This window comes from Cydia fagiglandana, chromosome Z (genome assembly GCF_963556715.1).
Source record: "Cydia fagiglandana chromosome Z, ilCydFagi1.1, whole genome shotgun sequence".
Taxonomy (NCBI): domain Eukaryota; kingdom Metazoa; phylum Arthropoda; class Insecta; order Lepidoptera; family Tortricidae; genus Cydia; species Cydia fagiglandana.
In genome coordinates this window covers 35,629,389-35,651,400 of record NC_085959.1, presented here as the reverse complement: position 1 = coordinate 35,651,400, position 22,012 = coordinate 35,629,389, and the positions used below count along the sequence as shown (strand labels likewise).

General features: G+C 35.4%; 1 protein-coding gene across 5 annotated transcripts in view; it reads right to left on the bottom strand.

The window, feature by feature from the left end:
• Positions 1–22,012, bottom strand: part of LOC134678621 (ras GTPase-activating protein raskol) — a 212,688-nt gene that overhangs the window by 115,594 nt on the left and 75,082 nt on the right. For all 5 annotated transcript variants that reach the window (XM_063537256.1, XM_063537252.1, XM_063537251.1 and 2 more), the window contains exon 3: positions 1,527–1,648. In XM_063537256.1, the coding sequence (XP_063393326.1) occupies positions 1,527–1,648 (122 nt within the window). The remainder of the gene's footprint in view (positions 1–1,526; positions 1,649–22,012) is intronic.

Genomic DNA, 22,012 nt, shown 5'->3' with positions numbered 1-22,012 from the left:
TGCTTTAATGAAGGGTATTTTTATAAGTTAGATAAATAGAAATTTATTGTAAAATAAAAGAATCTTACTCGACCTCGACTCGGTTATACGAAAGAATGCTTCGCAATTTATATATTTACTTACGAATATTTTGAGTTGTGCTTTTAAAACATTAATTTTGGAGCTGCAAATGGTTCGTGTAATATATTTATGTATAGGCCGCTGCGTTACCATGTTCTCTTCTTTTGAACTTGGCTTGAATAGGTACTCTACCCACATCTAGTCGTCTACGTAGGGGAGACCGACGTCAGTTGTGACAGAGGAGAGTTGTGACATCTTCGATTTTTTGGAATCTATTAACTAAAAACTAGGTCGCAATAATGCGCGTTTGTTAGTTCAAGTTACGAGCTAACAAACGTACATTGTTACGAGCTAGCTAACAGTTATTAGATTCCAAAAAATCGTCAATGTCACAACTCTCCTCTGTCACAACTCACCTCGGTCTCCCCCAGGTACATTAGATTACGCAAAGTAATTCTACTTGTTAACAAATCCAAATGATTCAATCGAAATTATACTACGTATCATAATTCTATTAGTTGCAATCACTCAGAGCTCAGTAAATATTAACTAGGATACACCAACATTTCTAACACAGTGTTCAACCACTAACCAAAAGTGTTTGCGTGTATAAACTGTGCCATGAATGTTGTTTCAAAACTAGCTTTTACATGTGTAGTTATACGAAGTAACACATTTACATTAAAAACCAATTTCACTTATACACTTACTAGTGACCGCCGCGCTCTATTGGTTATCGGATTTAGCAAACTGCGTCCGGTGTGCAAAAACTTCGATACATTTACCTATTGATCCGAACAAAATATTTATGAATGGCAGCGCACAAAACAAAAGAAGTTACACAAGTGTCTGTAAGGTGTTGCGTTATATCCGCAGCGATTGTCTTTAATTAGGGATACCGTTTAGAAATACACCGTTAAGGGGTTCAGTTCAGGGAATATCGACAAAATAAAACTAAAAACTCAAATATACCGGACATAACTCAAAACGTATGCAAATAATGCAATAAAAGCTTTATTTTATTATAAGCCCAAATTGTCCCACTGCTGGACAAAGGCCTCCCTCTTATTTCTCCACGTATCTCCAATAAAAGCCTAAGTTATTGAATAATGATCCGTACCCACCGTGTACACGTCTAGCCAAGCGCATTTGCCTGTAATAACAAAGGGTACCTAAATTTTTTACATTTTTGGGTTTTTACCCATAAAATAAATCTTGGTAATTCGTCAGTATGTCGTAATAATAATAAAATCTTTAAAAAAACACGAAGGCTGGTATTGTAGACCAATACAGTATACTGGCCACTGGTGACGGCTTGGCTGATCGATTTTAATGTCAGTAATTTGTAAAATCAAGACTGTATTATAATATAACAGCTCCAACCGCATACATTCAGCGCAACATGATCTGACCAAATTAAATACGCAAATGTGACAAGACAAGTTCTAAAGATCTGTGGTACTTACAGCAAGCTCCTCGCTAGTGTAGGCGGTGAGGACCCGCCTGTCCTGCTGCAGCACGCAGTAGAAGGGCTCCCATGACGGCGGCACACCCACAACGGCGCCGCTGCCTGCGCTAGGAGCAGTGTCTGAAACAAACGATATCGCAGTCAGTTACTGTCTCTTTTGCAGCTTAGCAAATATGATCCAAAATTGTCACACTGTTTTCATTTATTTATGTTGGTACCCAATTGGCGAGGTGCATACACGCTGCAACGCTGACGCCATTGACGCCGGGCCGAAAACTATATATTTGTTAAAACATATAGCCGGTGTACTGTTATAATACATATACGAGTATTTCGCGACTTCTTTAGTTCTTGAGTTACTGAAGGACTTTCGAATGGTATGCGGTTTACTTGAGTGCAGTGGTTAATCTTAGCCCAGTTATCCTAGTCTTCGGTAGTTATTATTACGAATATAAGCACTTTAAACAAGCTAGCAGTACAATTTAAGAGCAGAACCAATATTGCGGTAACGCGGCAGCTCGGTAAACTTTTCCGGACGACTAGTTCCAGTTCATAGTTGTTTCAAGTTGGAAACCCGGAATAATTAACTTCGAGCAAAACTTCAAAATGAAACCTCAGCTACATAAAGATTCCTGAGCGATCCTGTAATTGATTATTCAAACGTCGTTATTTCTTTTGATTCAGCCAACACAGGCACACTGATACACACATCGAAATTACTTTGTGTTGTGTATTGAGGGTCCACTTCCAAATAAGTACGTATTAAATTGGCTAACAGCAATTTACTATTTGTATATCAATAAGGACCTGTTAGCAATGAATAAAGCTTTAATCAATAACAATATTTATGCAGATAGATAGTAAAGTATGTACAAAGAGAACAGACATTTAATTTAAAATGCACCAGATTTCACAACAACTACTTGTCTTCAAAAACGTAAGTGCACTCGGAAAATGTATACATAAAATCCTCGTAATTTTTTTACATTTATAACCAAGTAATCCTAGATCCGGTCGATGTTTTAAAAGATTTTCCATTTAATGAGATCAACTTTTAGAAAGTGGGGCTGCGGGGATTTTTAGCTCAAACATTTATGGACATGCACTATTTCATACCGCCCATAATGGAATCCCGACCTAAAATGTGTTTTCAGTCGAGCTAGGACGTTGAGGTAATTAATGAAATATATGGCCAAAGGGTATATATGTTATGTTATGTATATGTTTAAAGCACCATCGACGTAAAATTCATTGAGCAATATTTAGGAAAACAAAATAATGATAAAATGTCGAAGAAGCTACACGACCTAGTCACAGTATAATAAAGAGTACTAACGTACAGTATGGACACTCCCTGCCTCCCGTTGAAACTGCCGCCCACCCGCTCTCGGTTACCTCACAGTTACCGGCTGGCAAGGACGCGACGACGCGGTGCGCAGAGCGGAGGCCACGTAAATTATTCAAATATTAAACAAATATTTACAAAACCTATCGGATCACACTGAAAACAACACAATATCTATATGAACAAAAATCATGTTTTCAACTTACGTAATATTTAGGTGGCCTGTATTTCCTTACAAAAATTATGTTACTTCGTTTATATTGATTCAAAATAGGAAACTATTGTATAAATCGAGTTTAGAATCTAAACTTTAGATACCCACCTTAGAGTATAATACGATTCTATTTCTGAATCTAAAATAAAATTAATAAGAATCCCTTTGTGATGCGAACCCGCTATGGAACATGAAACACAAATCAAAATCCTGAAATACCTACTCTTGGACAAACAAAGATTTGCTACCAGTGATATTGGATTTTTCGTGACAGTGTGGACGTGAATTTCAGTGTGAAACTCGATAGGTAGATACTGGAAGTGCTCCAATCACATTGTAGATGCAGTGGGAAACGGAAATGAAATACTCAAAATGAATTTTCATTTTATAAAAGTCTATGTTTATGAAAGCTTTTCCATTTCAGAATTAAATTATGTTCGAAATGCGGAACACCTTTGTCGGTTCAAAGTATTTTTGCACGAAACATAAAAGGTATTTTTATTTAAATGAATATAACTGATGCTGTTAACTGCACAGTTTGCGTATTGACTTTTAGCGCAGTTCTCTAAAATGATAAAATTAAAATGTAACAATTGAAATAAGAATAAGAAAAACTGGCTTATTTTATTGTGTGAATTTATTTTGTCCATTTTTCCTTCCTTTCATAAATAAGTTGTTCTTATACTAATTATACTTTTTTATTGTTGTTTTGTATTTTTATTGTGTTATATTGTTCGTTGTAATAGGTACGCTTGTATTAGGTATAAGTATGTGTGTGCTTTTTTTTTTAATTCAGCTTGCCTTTGGCGGCGTGTTTAGGTTAGGTACACACTGCCATTTTACGGAAGCTGTCAAGAGGCCATATTAGGTGCTAAACGGGACCTGATAAACATAATACAGCCAGCATCAAATATATAGTGAGGGCCAATGTGGCCAAATATATCGTGACACATCCTTAACAAAGGTATGCTATGATATATTTGGCCACTTTGGCCGTCACTATCTATTTGATGCTCATTGTATATATCCTCAATAAGCTCTCTTGCCTCAAAAGTTGGGAAGCAGTCCTGAGGACGATGGAAGTAAAGTGGAACAATTGTTCAGCCAATGAGCGTTAATCTGTTAAACACTGGCGGGACGTCTAAAACAGTGACTCAATGCTACAGATCACTAACCTACTAGACAAAGTATAGAAGACGGCTCGCGTTCAGAACAGTCGCGATCAGATACATCGGAGCGGCCACGGTGTTCACAAATATCTGAAAGAATGCTTTACTGTTCAGCCGTTTAAGTGCATGTTTAGATATTTTTGACTTCCTTGGCTGTTCCGATGGCGACTGTACCTACGTGGCGCTTGAAGCTCAGAGTTTTAACCATTCCATCCTAGGGAATGCAATCCCGCATGAGGAACTCAATCCCGGTATTCCGCGGGATTGCCATTTTAAGTCCCGCGGGATCCCGGTATTTGCGGGATCCCGCAAGAATTTGATGGTTGAAAACAAAAAGTAAACTAAAATTAGAAATAGTACATTTTGTATTAAAAGAATACGGTATAATGACAGTAATCAAGAATTTAAGAGCGTGTGTAAAGGCTTAATTAACGCGATTTCGTAAGTCCTGTACCACTCGTGGCACACGCAATGTCTTTCATCACACCTGTGAGGAAAAAAGAGGGAAAACAATAAAAAATCTGCCTAATTTCGGACGTACCTACATAACAAAATTCCCTGGGTACAAATTTAAGATTTACGGACCGCGTCGCCTACGTAAAATAACACCTTTTACGAGAAAGTGTGATGAAATAAATAGACAAATTCGGGCAAAATGCTCTTCCGTGTCATTACCCCTTTCCTCCATAGATGCATTTAGGCTCCGTGAAGAATTTTCGCCAGTAGGGACGTGCCCGAGCCTGTGTTCCTTGTAGTAACACGTAAGAACCACGTCGCTCTTCGATCCCGCAAATCCCGCGGGATCCCGCTTAATTTACGAGCGGGATTAATCCCGCAAATTGCATGCGGGATCCCGGTATTTCGGGATCCTGGTATCCCGGTATTGCATTCCCTAATTCCATCCATTCAAGTAAACAAAACGACTTCTACAAAAATTCTGCACATCGCATTTCTCAATCGGTAGGTATTCGTGAAATTTTGTAAGCAGATTCGAGATAGGTAGAACATTTTTGTGAATTCAGATGTTTCAAAATGGCGAAGGGGATCGACAGCTATTTAACATAGCCACTACTATCAAATGATGTTAGGTGTGGCTCACTGGTACAGCTCCCGATGTAAATTTTCACAAGTACCTACTTTATGATTGCTGCTAGTCTTCCTAAACGTTACATAATGAGGAGTCGACAGGATGTAGTCTATGCCAACGCACAACTTGACTGTTTGTTAAGGGCCTTCGGCCCTAAAGCAAATTAAATTAACGCTCGATTGATACAAAGATAACGTTCACTTTAACCCTAATTTAAAGGTTATTGTCCAATGCATCCAAGTAAGAAATTCGAAGACATACCTGAAGCTTATTTAGAAATATGTTGTGTATGTATTCTACCACTGTAAGTACCTAAATATTGAAAATGTAATAGAAATATGTTGTGTATGTATTCTACCACTGTAAGTACCTAAATATTGAAAATGTAATCATGAGAGTAATGTCAAATGAATACCATATCTAAATTAGGTGGCAATTATTTACTAACTTAAATAGAAAATGCGTGAGTGTATACAAAAAAGAAATATATAAGAACCCCATACTGTCATATTTAGATAGAAAACTGCATAAATTGTTACAGGGCACTCCAGTTTATATTGCCACCAACTTATTTAAAACCCTGAACTACATCACGTTTTGCAGTTTTAACTCTTTTTCATGACTTGTACTATACTTATACAGCTTCGCATAAAAACCACAGCGTAAAAGTGACATTCCATTTCCAACTGCAGCTGCAATACTGTTCATTTTCTATGGAAATTGACACTGACAGCGACGCGTTTCCATAGTAAAATGAACAGTATTGCAGCTGCAGTTGGAAATGGAATGTCACTTTAATACGTTGTGTTGCTGTGATTTAAGATCTTATTCAATTACCATCTTCAGTTTAGTTCTTCATCTTAAAACTGTAATAAACATCCATATACTCTAATATAGATCTTATTTTTAAAATATTATGGTATATTTTTCTAACCATATTACATTTTACGGAGGACCGCGTGGGAGGCACCGGTTTAACGCCAGACCGGCCTGTAACACGACAATGAACTTAACTATTACGAATAAACAAACGAACATCGCCAACCGGCGACATGTTGCGTTGCCGATATATTTATAAACACACTACTATAGTTCGTTTTTTTTAGCATTAGAAAGAACTCCACAGAAGTAAGCGTACAGTTTTTATCAGGCTCTTTTATTGTTAATAATTATTGAATTATCTAATGTAGCACGGTCAATACATATAATTTACTTCAAATTATTACCGCTAAAAGTGCCGGATTTGGAACCACAAGCTTACTTCTGCGAAGTTCTTTCTAATGCTAAAAAAAACGAACTATAAACGTGGACAAGATGCATGTATCGCAGTCATGTGTGCGATAACCGATAAGTATTGGGACGCAGCGCAGGCGGGCAGTGCAAGAAAACCAAAAGGTATGGTATAATCTTAGTACCATCCATGCGCCTCTTATTGGCTTTCCATTAATATTTATTTATTTTAATCTTTATTGCACAATACATGAAGGTACAAATGGCGGACTTAATGCCTTAAGGCATTCTCTACCAGTCAACCAACCAGTCAGTAATATTGTGCCACCTTTAAAGTTTTAACAGCTAAGCTTTGCTGTAGTACAATCGCCATTAGATAAATCGGAGCGGCCGAGGTGCTCACAAAAATCTGGACACGCACTCTGACACATTGACAATAGCGACCTGTTCAGATATCTGTGAGCACTTCAGCCGCTCCGATATATCTGATGGCGACTGTGCATCAAAAAAAATCAAGTTTACTGTAATAGGAAAAAATTAATAAATTTTGTAAACATTTTGTTATAGTCTGAAATCTTCTCTGCTTCGCTCGTCATCGCATCAATTTTTGACTCTAACAGAATACCGTGAATACTAGTTTTAACTGAAATTTATTTAGAATAATTAGGGATAACGAGTTTTGACTGAAAAATCCCAGCTCAAACTAGTTTTCACCAAGGCATTTAGGAAAACTACTTTTAACTATACTTCGTTTGTATTAGCAGTAGAAAAGTTAAAAGTTTAACAGGAGGAAATGCGTTTATACTTAAAACGGGGGTTTACTTAAAGCATTAACACCTTGAAGCGATGCTGCATTTACACTTTATTCGCATTGCCGAGTTAACAATGAAGTATTAAGATTTGAGATAAAAATTAAGCTCAGCATTAAAAAATCACCCTTGAATTAAAGCTTACCTTGAAGTAATATTATGTGAACCTGTATTTTTACTCACGACGTATTGCATATTGTTTTTTTTTTGTTTGATTGTATACTCGGATGAATGCTTCCATTAATCTCAAAAATAGCCGTTTCGTCATCAGCGGTGTCTTTTCATATCTCGGGACCATGGGGTCCCGGACATTTGGGAGGCGTGCGGCAATACGCAAAGGGCCCTTTAACCTTTGGTCTGCTTAGGAGCAGATTTACTCCGTATATAGTCAACTTAAACATGTTTAAAAAAGCAATTTAACTCGTATCGTGTTTTTCCGGGTCATGTGTACTGGAAAAATTTATTAAGAAAGCTACGCTTTTCTTAACTTACTCAATATGTATTTATGTTATGGTAATTCGTTGGCCTGAATACTTAAATTAAATTACACATCAAACCTTTAAACATCACGTAAGAGACCATTGGTCGAAGGTTATCTCAAGTGTATAAGTAGTGTGTGATTGGGTTCAGAGTTACAGAAATAAGCATGTTAAAAATTGGTTTCTGAATGTCAATCGACCCTATTTATGCGAGGATATTAATTGTATCTGTCTGAATCTGTGTGAAACTGCATTAAATTAGTGCAAAAGTCAGCAATGAAAGTCAATGCCGGACATTTCTATAGATAGAGACCTTGCAAACGGCTTACATTAAAGTCTATTTTTTTTTTCGGTAGATTAAAATGACATTTCATACTATGAAATGTTATTTTATGTTCACATTGTAAAATGTCATTTTAGTCTGTCGAATAAAAAAATAGACTTTAAAATCCAACAAGTGAAATGACGGGATTCTAAATGTAAAGATGTATCTGGTATGTCCCTATTTAAAGGTGAAATATTGTACTATAAAGTATCTTTTTGAGGATTCTGATAGTGTCTAGCACTCGTTATTGCAATAAAAACTTCTAGGTTATGCCTGTTCGAAAAGAAAAGAGTAGTAGAATAGAGTCTGGCTAGCCAAAAAATGTTGACAGATATTTCGTAGTTGTATCACCAATTGTCTATGATTTAAAAAAAAAGCTGAAAGTCAGTTGTCAATTATTTATGTCATTCATTCAAATTGTTTGCGGTTTTTAAGGGGTTTATTTTTAATAATATGAATTATGTCTGTTTTGAGTGAAGTTCGCAAACTATAACTTAAGCTCGTAAATAATTACGACAATGTGCGAAGTCGACGTGTAGCGTTGTATCACGAAAATACAATGTTTACAACTCCTAAACAAATGTAAACAAATCCGAAGGTTGGTGCCCTATACATATTTTGATACTTAGCATTTAACATATTTGGCATAGTACTTATGTATTTTTTTGGTGATGGATTAATATTACGGTATTATCGAGCTAGGTCTTATTTACATTACATTTCATTTTTCGCCTTGTTACAATGGTATATATATGGTGAGAAAGTGTTATCATGTGTTTATCGATGACTGTACTTAAATACATAGTGGTAGAAATTATGTGCGCTGACTTTGAGTGCACGCCAACGTATATTTAACTTATAACTAAGGTACCTTACTTATGCACAGAAAATCAAAAATATTGTCTAGTATCAAAACTATAATTCCTACTACACAAAGTGTGACCAGCCCAAGATTTTTTGAATTTCCCGCCAAACATTTGTGTAATATTTCAGTAGCCAGACTCTATATTGGGCCCTATACATTCCACGACTCTACCTCTTTACTGAGCTTACTGTTTACTGAGCTTACTGTGGAACTTGTCAATTTGTGCAATTAATGTAATTATGTTATATAAAAATATAAACGTATCTAAAACATAAAAATAATGGAATTTGAAACCTTTGTATATACATCTTGGTAGCTCGAGGTTAAAACGGTTATAAAGTTAAACGCTTGCTTGAAATTTTTACTTAGGTAATTGTACGATTTGCCTATTCTCTATCCATCTATTGTGTTATGAAATTCTACATCAGTCTACGTCGCTATTATGTTGTTTAAAATCCGCAGCGTCACGGTTCTGTGTCCGTGGAAACGCGGTGGAAACGCAAAGGTCAGTTGTCCACCGCCTGCAAAGGGCGTCGCCCCACTCGCTATGCCAGTAATTATACAGCATAACCAGCAGCCGCAGCACATACATAAGCTCTAATTATATTACAACACCGTATGGATATACACATGCATATGGATGGAGATGTCCACACATCTACTTATGAACCGTGAGAATGTTATATAAGTTGGTGTTTGTTTTATCAGGCCACTATAATAGCCGTAATACCTTAATATTATGGCCACAACATGATCAGTACCTTCACCTTCAGTCGAAATTTTAATTCACTTGAGTTGAGTAGGCTGACGCTTGCGGGTGCACATTTGTTATGATTTGACGTATAAATAAGAAGAATAATATTCATTTACTAATTAAGTTACCTTATTTTCACTAGTCGTGCATTACTCATTTATATTATAATAAAAAATAATTGCACTGACTGCAGTTATTTCTTTACAGTTATGTATCTAAAACTACGACTGTAAATTAAATATATGCATAATAGTAACTACGAAATATTAAAAACAAATAATTACCTACGTCACATTTAACAACCAAAGTGACTATATTCGATTATAACGAAAAAGAGTATGTATACCTTAAAATAAACGATTCTGTAAAATGTCACATAAAAAGAACACACTTAATACCTTAATTTGATCGGTAGATATTTATGTAAATGCCAGTTCTTAACATATTGAAATAATTTGTACAGATATTAAAGTAACTTCGAGTATGTAGCCATTTCGTTCAATGCACTTTATGTTGTTGGAACAATAATTAAGCTCGATGTATTCAGGGATTCCATTAGTAATGTCCGTGGTGCCAATTAAAGTGTACGTAGGGCCGTAGGCGTAGTACTTTTGATATTATATTTTGTTTATTAAAAACGTGACAGTCAATGAACATAAAATTAATTTATCAAGAAATACGCAGTATAATACAATAAGGTCAATAAGTAAAATACATAAAATAAATAATTGATGTTATTTTGATGAACCGTTTTATACTTTATACTATGCTACATTTGTCTATGGTAAGGTATCCCATTTCACCCGGGTCTCTCCTGAGGAATTTAATACCCGAGATTGCATAACTGTAAGCTCCATTGATATTCTTCACAGATGTCACATTTTATTAAAGTGATAAAATAAATAAATAACATTATCACACAAAATATATATTTGTACCTATCTACTTAGCCCGACTGTAAGCTCATTAATTATGTTGTGATCTGATGACTCAACTAGTGTCACATGTAACCCTGAAAATGTTACATTTGCAGTGAATACGAGTAACCTTAACTGTGTCATCGTACATACGTTATTGATATGAGTATTTATTTCTAGATTTTCACTTATTAGCTCCAAAGTTACCTAATAAAAACCCCCCCTTTTTAGACTTGAATGCATAACCTGCGTTGTCTGCATTATTACAAATGTTTTCATTTGAGGCAGTCGTCGTGTTCTATTTATTACCGCAAGTGTGACTCCATTGTCATCTTTACTACACCGACTTTACGTACCGATAGCTATGGATACGCGTATAGCCCGTGAAGGTTGCTGACACTCTATTGAAAGGAGGCCGATCTTTACGATAGAGCAACCTACTACGGAACAGTTCTGTGGATGCGATGTTACAGCTTTTAGTTTAATATCTACTGACTTGACAGTTACAAAATTTGATAGATGAGAGCAATTAAAAAAGAATAAGTATCTTCACCGGTTTGTCCGAATATTGCATGAATATTTTATCTTTTCCTTTTGCAAATATGGGGAAGAGAATATGCGGAATTAAATGTCAATATTTACCTGACGAGATACGTAATGACATTGCGTAACAAGATTCTGTAACATTTTCCAAGTACCTACGAATAGAAGCAGTTCCATATTATCCGTTGTGTAACGAAACAATCACGTCGCGTCATACGCATTGTCGAGAAAATATTTCATTAATTTGTGTATTGATGAACTCAGGAAACGGTCTACCTTGGCTTGTGGCTCACATCACATGAATTTGATTGACTTCGGTAAGGGAAAAGGTGAACCAATATTTAAATCCACGTCCCTCCGCCAATGTTTCTATGTTCACATCTATTTATATGTGCCGATTCGTGATAGAGGGTTTAACGGAGGGTTTCTACTGAAATTTTGGCTTGTGGATCCAGGTCCGACAGATCTAAAAGAACAAATTAGAGTTGGACTACTAACCCTGTTCCGACGAGTTGTATAGAATCGGCTCTTTTGTATTTTTAATTTTTTTAAGGATACATATATGTACTCTACATATTATAATGTTTCATTAGTTTGGTCAGGATTTTGTTGTGCTCAGTGTAAACTAATTTATTATTAAACGCACATTGTGAACAACATCAATAGCATCACTACACATGGGTACAGCAACTAAAATATTTAACGTGATGTTGTTTGCCGCTAATTAAAATAATATACGTGAACAATCATACATAAAGGCGATTATAAATTAAAGCCAGCTAGCTTTAAAAGCAGTACGCAGTCAAGCTGTATTGTAAATTATAAGTCCCTCAATGTTTACCATTCATAAACGTGCCTGCATAGAACGAACAAAGGGGAATAAAGGTCACTTCCTCTGCTAGAGTGCGCATTCAATGTCTTATGAAAAGAAATCAATTAATAAATAAGTCGTGAATGCACTATTCACTGTGTGACACCCGATCGACGTGACTCGAGCCGAGAAACCCTTTAGGCTGACACAGTTTTCAACGGTACTTACAGCCTACATATGACTACGCTCAACTTAGAGAGCAACCTACATAATATATCATTAGAAATCATCGTTTGTTTTAATACATATTATTTATTCTACTCCATTTACCATCAAACAGAACAATAAATTAAAATCAGAATCGGGCTTTGTTATGGGAGTGGCGCTGGCAGGTTTAACATATACAGGGCGTCCCACAGCTATGCCACATGGAGGGAAAGTACCCTGAATATTGTAGATGGAACATTTTACTGAAAGAAGACATTATTTTAATTTTAAAAACAATTTAAACTGCATTCATGATTTTTAAATAATTACATGGTTGAACCGGGAATCGAACCCGCTACACGAGAAAAAAAAAACACCCTGTAGCTTTTTCATCCCGATCGAAAGGCTTCATCATAAGGATTATTTTTTGCTAAATAACATAGTGTCAGAAACTAAAGGAAGACCATGAATTTTAACATTTGATGTGAAATTTAGCGAAATAATCAAAAGAGAGCGGCTTTGTATTCAACAGAATGACACTCTTTTTGAGCATTTGATAAATTAAATTGGTTAATTTGAATTAAAAATGTTAAAATTCATGGGTTTTCTTTTTATTACCGACACTATGTTATTTAGCAAAAAATAATCCTTATGATGAAGCCTTTCGATCGGTATGAAAAAGCTACAGGGTGTTTTTTTTTTCGTGTAGCGGTTTCGATTCCCTTATTTAAAAATCTATGAATGCAGTTTAAATTGTTTTTTAAATTAAAATAATGTCTTCTTTCAGCAAAATGTTCTATCTACAATATTCAGGGTACTTACCCTCCATGTGGCATAGCTGTGGGACGCCCTGTATATATCTTTTAAAAAAATATAAACGAATATTTTGTTACCACACTGATCGAAGCCACGCAAATAATTCAAACAGTAATAGTAATTTTACAGGCCAGGTCTTAACTATTTAAACCATAATGAATCAGAAAGTATGCTGTTAAGTAAAACAGTAACATAAGAATTATTACACTCCCGCCGCGTTATTACTCTCTAGATATATTGTAATCACAAGTCAAGTCACAATTAAACGCGGTTGACATTTTTAAACTGCATGCGTTCACGCGATCCAGAGTACAGTACGGCCGTGACTTTATAGTTATTTAATCCCATTTGCATACGCAGACACGCCGTCACACTTTATATCACAATTTCTTCCTTTAACGAGAATACGTTTCTATTTATTACATATTGAAACAATTTGTGCCATTACAGAAAGAGGTTGTGTTTTATAAACATTAAACACGTGTTCTCCTATCATACGTATTGTAAATATAGTCCATAAATACTTATAATATGTAGTTGAATCATGAATCATGAATTACGTTTAAGATTATGTAGTAGGTTTAGAATATGCGATTTTTTATAAGGAAACTTTTTTTGATGGGTTAATCGTGTTACGGTGGACAAACGCTATAACACGTGAAATTGCCTGAACACTTGATTACACTCGATAATAATCAGGAGGTGACGTCAGTGTAGTCGGGTTGCGGGAGATGCAAACCTGTTTGGCAATGTTCGTTACAAACGAGGCCAAGCCTCTTTAAGGGGCAAACTCCAAGACATACTCGAGAACGTATGTAGTCTCTTCGACGCATATTTTCTAATGATAAAATGTATGTATAGTAAGGAATGACTACACATAGTAAAAACCTTTCTCCTTTGTTTTCCTTATTGCCGTTAGTTTTGATCGTAGCGCTACAAGTTTTAATAATAAATTTCAGATAAGGCATTAATTCAATTTGTATGAAATGAGTGAGTCATTCAATAAGCCTTACCCAAGGGCCCAGAAAAAGTATCAGTGGAAATACAAATATGCCGGTGATCATAAGTAGATCATACTATTACATCATCATATTTTTTTTTTATTTAACTATTTAGGATCACCAACAGACCAAGAGACATGAAAAAATAATCAGTAGCTTACATAATATTAAAAGTAGACGTTTGTCCAATCATAGGTAACCACAGCTTGCTCCAGTATCTTAGGACATACAATATTCGCTATGTGCACGACTGGTGCTGCCCTCATTTTGGCGGAATTTCTACGTTAAATCTTATGGAGTAAAATTAGTTCAAGCGGCTGCCGCTAGTACTAATCTCGGACATTCCATAAGATTACCTGTGTTTGTGACGATCAGCGCCACCGACTTCGCACGTTCCCAATAGGTACATTAGGTTAGGACATATAGACTTAAAGCTATTATTAAATAAAATTTAACAAATATATATTTTTTTAATAGAAGAGCATTATAAATGAATTAATTGGAATACATTCGCACTTTGCGACAGAAAAGCGACGAAATAAAACATCATTAACATTAACATTATTTTAAGAAGAGAGACAATATTACCGTCTCCCGTGGTCCGGGGTATTTGTACAATATACCTCGTCTGTTCATAAGTCTTGAGACGAATTAAAATGTTAAACGATTACATTTAACAACTACACTATAATTGAATAATTTAATTAAATTGAGTTTATTTAAAATGCCCTTCTATGTTTTTTATTATAGTCATTTAATATGTCGGCATTTAAGAGGTTGGGTACGAACAAATTTTCTTTCAAATGAGTCACTAAAAAAATTAAATAAATACTCACTACTCTGCAATTAAGCTCCGACGTACGAATGTACAAAGCTTTCGGAATTTGTGGTGGTACAGGTGCGGCGCAGATTGGTAAACGACTAGTTAAACGCTGAGGATTCTGATACAGTGTCCCCGTTCATAGAAAAAAACAAGTGTCCGACAGAAGTTTAGCTTTAGGTTTCGGCAGGTTTTGGATTTTTGGCATAAATATCATTCGGTTTTGACCACAACTGCCGAACCGTATTTTCGGTGATAACCAGTTTCGGTTTCGGTAGAAACTAGAGCAAAACCGAACCTTCGGTTTCGGTTTCAGCAAAAAATCCGATTTCAAGTGCAAGTCAGACATCTACCTCATCAACCTATCATTACACGTTTTTTCTGCACTCACATGATTGAGTTATTTTTATAATTCGTTGTTATACTTGTTATTGTATCTTTTGTTTTTTAATCACTGCCAGGTTGATGATAAAGTACATATTATTTTTAATAATTGTTGGACTACAAGCTAAAAATGAAATATTTCTTCATAAATTAGAAGGATAGCTAGAGGTCTTGTTATGATGATTTTATTTATCGGCTTTATACAGATTGTATGTACATATTTGCTTTGTTCATTGATTGTTTTGCGCAACGTTTACCTAATTAATATTGAAAGCTTAATAAACTTATAATTTAAGGTAACATCATGATCGATCCGTATCAATAACGATTTGCATCTAATTAAAAAAGGTCAAGATGATTTCAGACTTTTAACGCATTAATCGACAAGCAAAGAACCGAGTAGGTACCTAATGAATGCAGTGGCCCATAAGCAAAGGTTAATTGACACTAGAGGTCTCAATAAAACCTGTCATTGTGCAACCTCTACCATTTACCAAAAAATCAGTTGCATAATAAAATCTGTACATAATAATAACTTAATAACCGTTCGCTGTTAACATCCGATTTATAACTTTTATTAAGTATATTGAATTAACGAAATCCTTGGCAAAACAAAACCGTAAATGTTAGAATTCAAAATACGCCAAATAAAATAAGTAGATCGGTATGAGACTGATATAAAAAGTTACTCTCATTGATTAGAGGTTTGAATGATGAATCATACGAAGCGTGTCGTGTAATATTAAAGACGATGATTTGGCATTTAAATCTGTGAGAAACTGCGATAAATCATTATTCATTAAAGTAAATTAACCTCTACCTCTTTACATATTTAAGTTCTAAAAAGTTGCTCGGTCAGGTTTGGAGGTTTTATATTCATATCATATATATGTATACTTCACGTACTGCTTATTAGTGTTACGGCCTATACCAAGAAGTACGATAGCAAAAATATCTACAAATTATAAATCCATAAAAAAAGCATCTAGATACTTATGAAAAAACACCAACTGTTAACAATTTATAATGTTATAATTGGTAATTAAAAATGGTCTGGAATTCCGTGATCAACGCATTTTCTAAAGTACATTTAGGATGTAGTTTAGGTTTAATTATTCATATAATAAACACGAAATGAAGTGAAATTAAAAACTGTAGAAAATTGGTTCAAGTCAAAATGTTCTTCTAACCTTGTCAATAATCATGTGTCTTCTAATAGCAATATAGATACAACATTAAACGAAACTTCCGTGAGACACAGACATATTAAATCACACACATATTACATATTATTACACACAACACATATTATATTATGACATATTATATATTAATATATTATTATTATTTTATATATTAAAATACGTGAGTGACCCGTTTTTAATATATTTAACATTAAACGATACTCAACTTTCTAGCTGTCAAAGTAGAAAATGCTCTAATAATATGTGCTACGCATACTAGTATCTGCTGCTTAAATCTCAAACTGGCATGGAATACGTCTCCGCCCATTTAATATTACGGAATCACGATTGTAACATCAAAACCTAATCAACCTGCTAGCCCAATATTGCTTCTCGGGTTACCGACATTCCGTAACCAAAAAAGGTTTTACTACACATATTGTGTACGTTCAAGTTTTACTTGAGCATTAGCTTGGTGTATGTACATACAAATTTACAACAGCATGCTGAACAACGTTTTTACCACGTCGGTCCGGTCCTGAGTCTTTTGTCAAGGCCAATATACTGTCTGACTGTTACTTAATAATAACTCCATGAAACCTTCGGAAAAGGAGAAAGATTAGTGAAGTTCTTTCTACTTTATGTAATATTTGAAATAATCAAATTATTTCAGACAACGCAATTTCACCAGCCTTTCACTAAGGTTGAAGGGTTCAACCATTGGAGGGGAGAAAACGTTAGTATAGTTTACCTTATTGGTCTACATTACGCAATTACATAAATACTTGCCCTTACTCGAAACCACGACCACAACCGTAGCAGCAGGACCACCTACCGACCAAGCTTACAAGCTAGCCGGAGGTTAAAATAGACGAATACGAATATTTGTATATTCGTATAAATGCTGACATTCCGCGAATACGAATATTTTTATATCTATTATATGTTTAAGAAAAAATTCTCCTGTTATGACTTCTTAATATATCTTAGCATGTCCTAATATTTATGAAATATTTTTTCCATCGGACCGACGAAGTTGTGTACCTATAATATGTAAAACTATTACTAGCGACCCGCCCCGGCTTCGCACGGGTAGTAGAAAACCTTAACAAAGCATACATGTAAACATTTCACAGGAACTCTATTGATAGGTGAAATCCGCATGAAAATTCGTTCAGTAGTTTTTGAGTTTATCGCGAACATACAGACATACAGACAGATGTGGCGGGGAGTTTATTTTATAAGGCGTAGTGACAACAAGGCTTGCCTGCGGAAGATGCCGGTCGAATACCTAGTTAACGTCAAAATATTCGTGTGATAATCAAGTGTAAACGCTGCCCACATATATAATAACAATAGAACACGAATAATAATAAATAAGCGTAGTAAAAGAACACATAGTTTGTAGCAGCTATTTAGGTCCATAACTTGTTGTAACATGACACTTGGATGTCAAGAGAAATGTGGCGCTGCGGCCACGCGACGGAACCACTCGGACATTGTGGACAGCTAACGGCAAACCCACTTTACACACGCGTATCTCATGTACCTACATTAGATACGAAACACAATACCTACGACTACCTACTGGAGTAGTAGAGCTTACAAAAGGGAAAACACAAAGCATACGTACATAAATAAATCAGAGTGTGAGAATTTGCATCCAATACCTAACACTATTATTTAACATTTCCAATATCGCCCAGTTTTTCAGGTTTGTTTGTAGGTACTATTTACAAGTCAAAAACATAAGATTAGTAATAATATTTGTAACAAAATTCCCATCCACAAAAATTGTTGAGTTACTTCAAATAAAACGGTCACTACCGAAAGGCAATAGTGATATTTTTCTTAGGCCAAACATTTTGTTCCGTATTATACTCGTAATAATCATAATGAATAATAATAACCTTGATGTAGTTAAATATGTAAAAATAATAAGCTACCACCAGGACCACACCTAATGTCTTCAATATAAAATTATGCTATCCGCAATCAACCAAAACACGCTAACAACTGGTATTTCAATATCTGTCATTAATGCATTATGTATGTAGTTTTACAACACGTATTTCAACATGAGTGTCGAAGGTTGCTCCATTAGATCAAAATGAAAAATTGTCAAAATTAGTCTTAATCATGTATCCATTTCACAACTCGACGTCACGTTCACCGTGGGCACCGAACAATAGAGCCCGGCCAATGAAAAAAATACTCGATAAACATATTCGTCGAATGAAATAAACATAATAACCGGTTGAATCGACTTATCGAAGCCTTCGCGGTGGCAAAACGTACCCAGAATCCAGGTTATTGACTTGCATTGTCTTTGTACTGTACCTACAGTGACAACTCGCTTCCAAGCGATCAAACAAAAATGCCAACGGCCTTGTCGGCCACTTCATAAATCTGTAAAAGTATCGCATTGTATAATGAGACCACTAAGCTGACTCGAACAGGAACCGACGGCAAACAATTACCTATAGACCATTCTCTATCAATAAGTAATCAAACACAAATAAACCTTGAAAGCGGACAATATAAATCGTGTGCCAAAATGCAATATTATTACCATTTATTTGGGTGGTTAAACGAAACTAGAATGGTACAAACCCGAAAAACAAACAGCGGATATATCAGCAATCTAAAATTAGTGATTCAAGACTGATTACGAGCTAGTTAGTTACAGTTACAAGTTTTGTAGGTGGAATTCGGCAGACTAATTTGAAACAATGGTATTGCAAAAAATATTTCTAAACTTGCCTCCAAAGAGATACTCGATAGAAATTTATATGATTATATTACATATATATACTTAAATGCTGACAAGCAATGCACAGCCTAAACCCTAAACCATGGAACTGAAGAAACAGATATTCTTTAAATTTTGTAGAGCTCTATCCAACCCATAACAATGAAGAAAGGATTGTAACGATATATAGGCGGAGGCTAGTATACTATAATTTCGGTTATTTACGATACCTACTAATATGTAAATTTAATTTAAGAGTGATGTAAGTGATCCTTCTTACACAGTTACATCGAGTGCATTTATGGTATAATACTTAAGCACTAGGGGTTTCTTTGTTATAAAATAACACTTAACAATTGAAACAAACATCCCTCCTCTTGCTCCATCCAAGTGTTGAATAGCAAGTGTTAAATGCATATGCAAGCATCCTGTAAGGTAAACGGTCCGCAGGAAGGCCGCACTGGTTAGAAAGTATAATCATGCGATTCTATCTCCACTGGACAAGGATGCAGTCGTCATTGTCATCCCAGAAAAAACTTATCGAACGTGTTAGGAAAGCTAAAAACTGTAAATTTTTTAAAACAATAATTAAAATATAAATACCATATTAACAGGTTATTTTATAGATGCTTTGATTGGAATAGCGAAGCAGGTTATACAGGAGTGACAACATTCCGCGTAACGTCGAGCTCGACCGGCGTAAGATGGTGTTTTGTGAAGAACTGCAGGAAATAAAGAAGAGACTCATGAATAATTTAAAACGAGTGCGTCTTTTTGTAACATGTACATGTACAAATAGGCTTTTATTACTTGAGAAACCTAATGACTTCTATAAGATGAGTTAGGGCTCATTTAGACGATGCGAGAACTCGCACATGCGAGTTTCATTACATTGCGGATTTTGATCGGTCGGTTATATTTGACGTAACCAACAGTCCGCAATGTAACTAAAATCAGCCCTTAGGCACCGCGATCTAGTAAGCTATGAGCTATCGGCTATAAACACGAACAAAAGATAAGCACTCCCGTATAAATAAAAAATAAAAGAGACACGGCGATATTTATAGTTACTCGCCCAGCGGTGAGCTATAAATATCGCCGTGTCTCTTTTATTTACACGGGAGTGCTTATCTTTTGTTCGTGTTTATAGCCGATAGCTCATAGCTTACTAGCTCGCGGTGGGACCAGTGCCTAACTCTTATTATATTTTTTACAATTAAAATATTTTTGCTACATTTATTATTGTAACTCCAAATTTTAGTATCTAATCGGATGATCAAAGTACAAGTCACCATTGTCATCAGTCATGAACAACATTCGGTCCTAATAACAGAAATGATCGTGTGCAGCATACACACCACTCACCATGTTTTGCCGCCCGACACGTTTCCGGCTAAGAGACCAAACATGGTCTACATAACAATGTTATTTAAAGCAAGCGAAGAAAAGACATACCGCAGAAATGATTGTTCGGGCGCGCTGTTTGAGGACCAACAAAACATCGTAAAATATTAAACATTAACCTGGCCCTGAAACTTTCCAGGCAACTGCGTGAAATACCTGAGAGTATGAATTTGTAATTTACTTGGCTTGCTTTTCTTGCTAATTCTTTTGGCGTTTTGTATTGAGCATGAGTACCTATAAATACTTAGGATCGTCATGTACACTGATATATGTGTCAGTCGAGTAAAATTATATTTTAGCGGGTAAAAGATCAAAAAAGCTTACATAAGACATGGAAACGAAATAGGACAGATTCGGCCGATCATTGGTAATTTAAAAACACTGAACAACGAAATAAGCAACGGTAAAAGTCTAACCAATAACATTAAAAATTTGATTTGGTGTTTGCAATACAACTCTTAATTTTTTTTCTGGGATCTGACACAGTCTACTAGTTGCTCACGTTGGTCTCAGATACCAAAGACGATGAGTTAATAGAACTAACTTACCACCGGCTTGCCTGTTTCCTGACTGAGCACCCTGATTTTGCAAGTCTTACGTAAAATACAAAAATGGCGTCACGGACGATGCGTTCAATGCATCGCCACTGTTAATATCTATACTGTATATATACTCAAGTCAGATACACAATTCAGATTATAAATATACATGCTGTCTAATAAACCGAAATATTTACCGATATAATTACGAGGATTAGAGTTAGTTTATTGCTTAAATATGATTGAGAAGTGGCATGAATCTGTCACACCTTGGCTGTTAATCCTATAGAATCGATAGACTTAAGCAAATGGTCGTTAAAAGCGCCGCATTCGTAATGAAGTAACGGGCCGCTGTTTAACGTAGACGTACGAGTACATTCATCTGATGTACATGTTTCACGTTGTATGTACATATATCAGCTTATCTGCTCCCGCGCTACAATTTACATACGATCCAACAATCGTAATCTATCTCTACCGGTAATTAGAAACTTGCGAATGTAACGGTGCATGCCGTTTGTAGAGCAACTTAACTTGAACTTGTAGAACTGATGCTAATATATCACTTATAACTGGGTAAAAAAATCTTCTGGAAAGCATACGAAAGCAATTTCAAGTCGATATTTTGACTTGAATTTTTATCTACTTTACTTATGATGTAATGGCAAATTTGAATCATTATTACAAGTATTAAACGAACTAATCACGTGAGCTTAGTCATCTACTATGACTTGATCATGTTCTTGTGCTTGCAGAATGATTTGTACAAGTGTGCCATTTGTGGCTTACTTGGACATTCCGATAAGCGTCTTACTTGCGGGTGTGACAA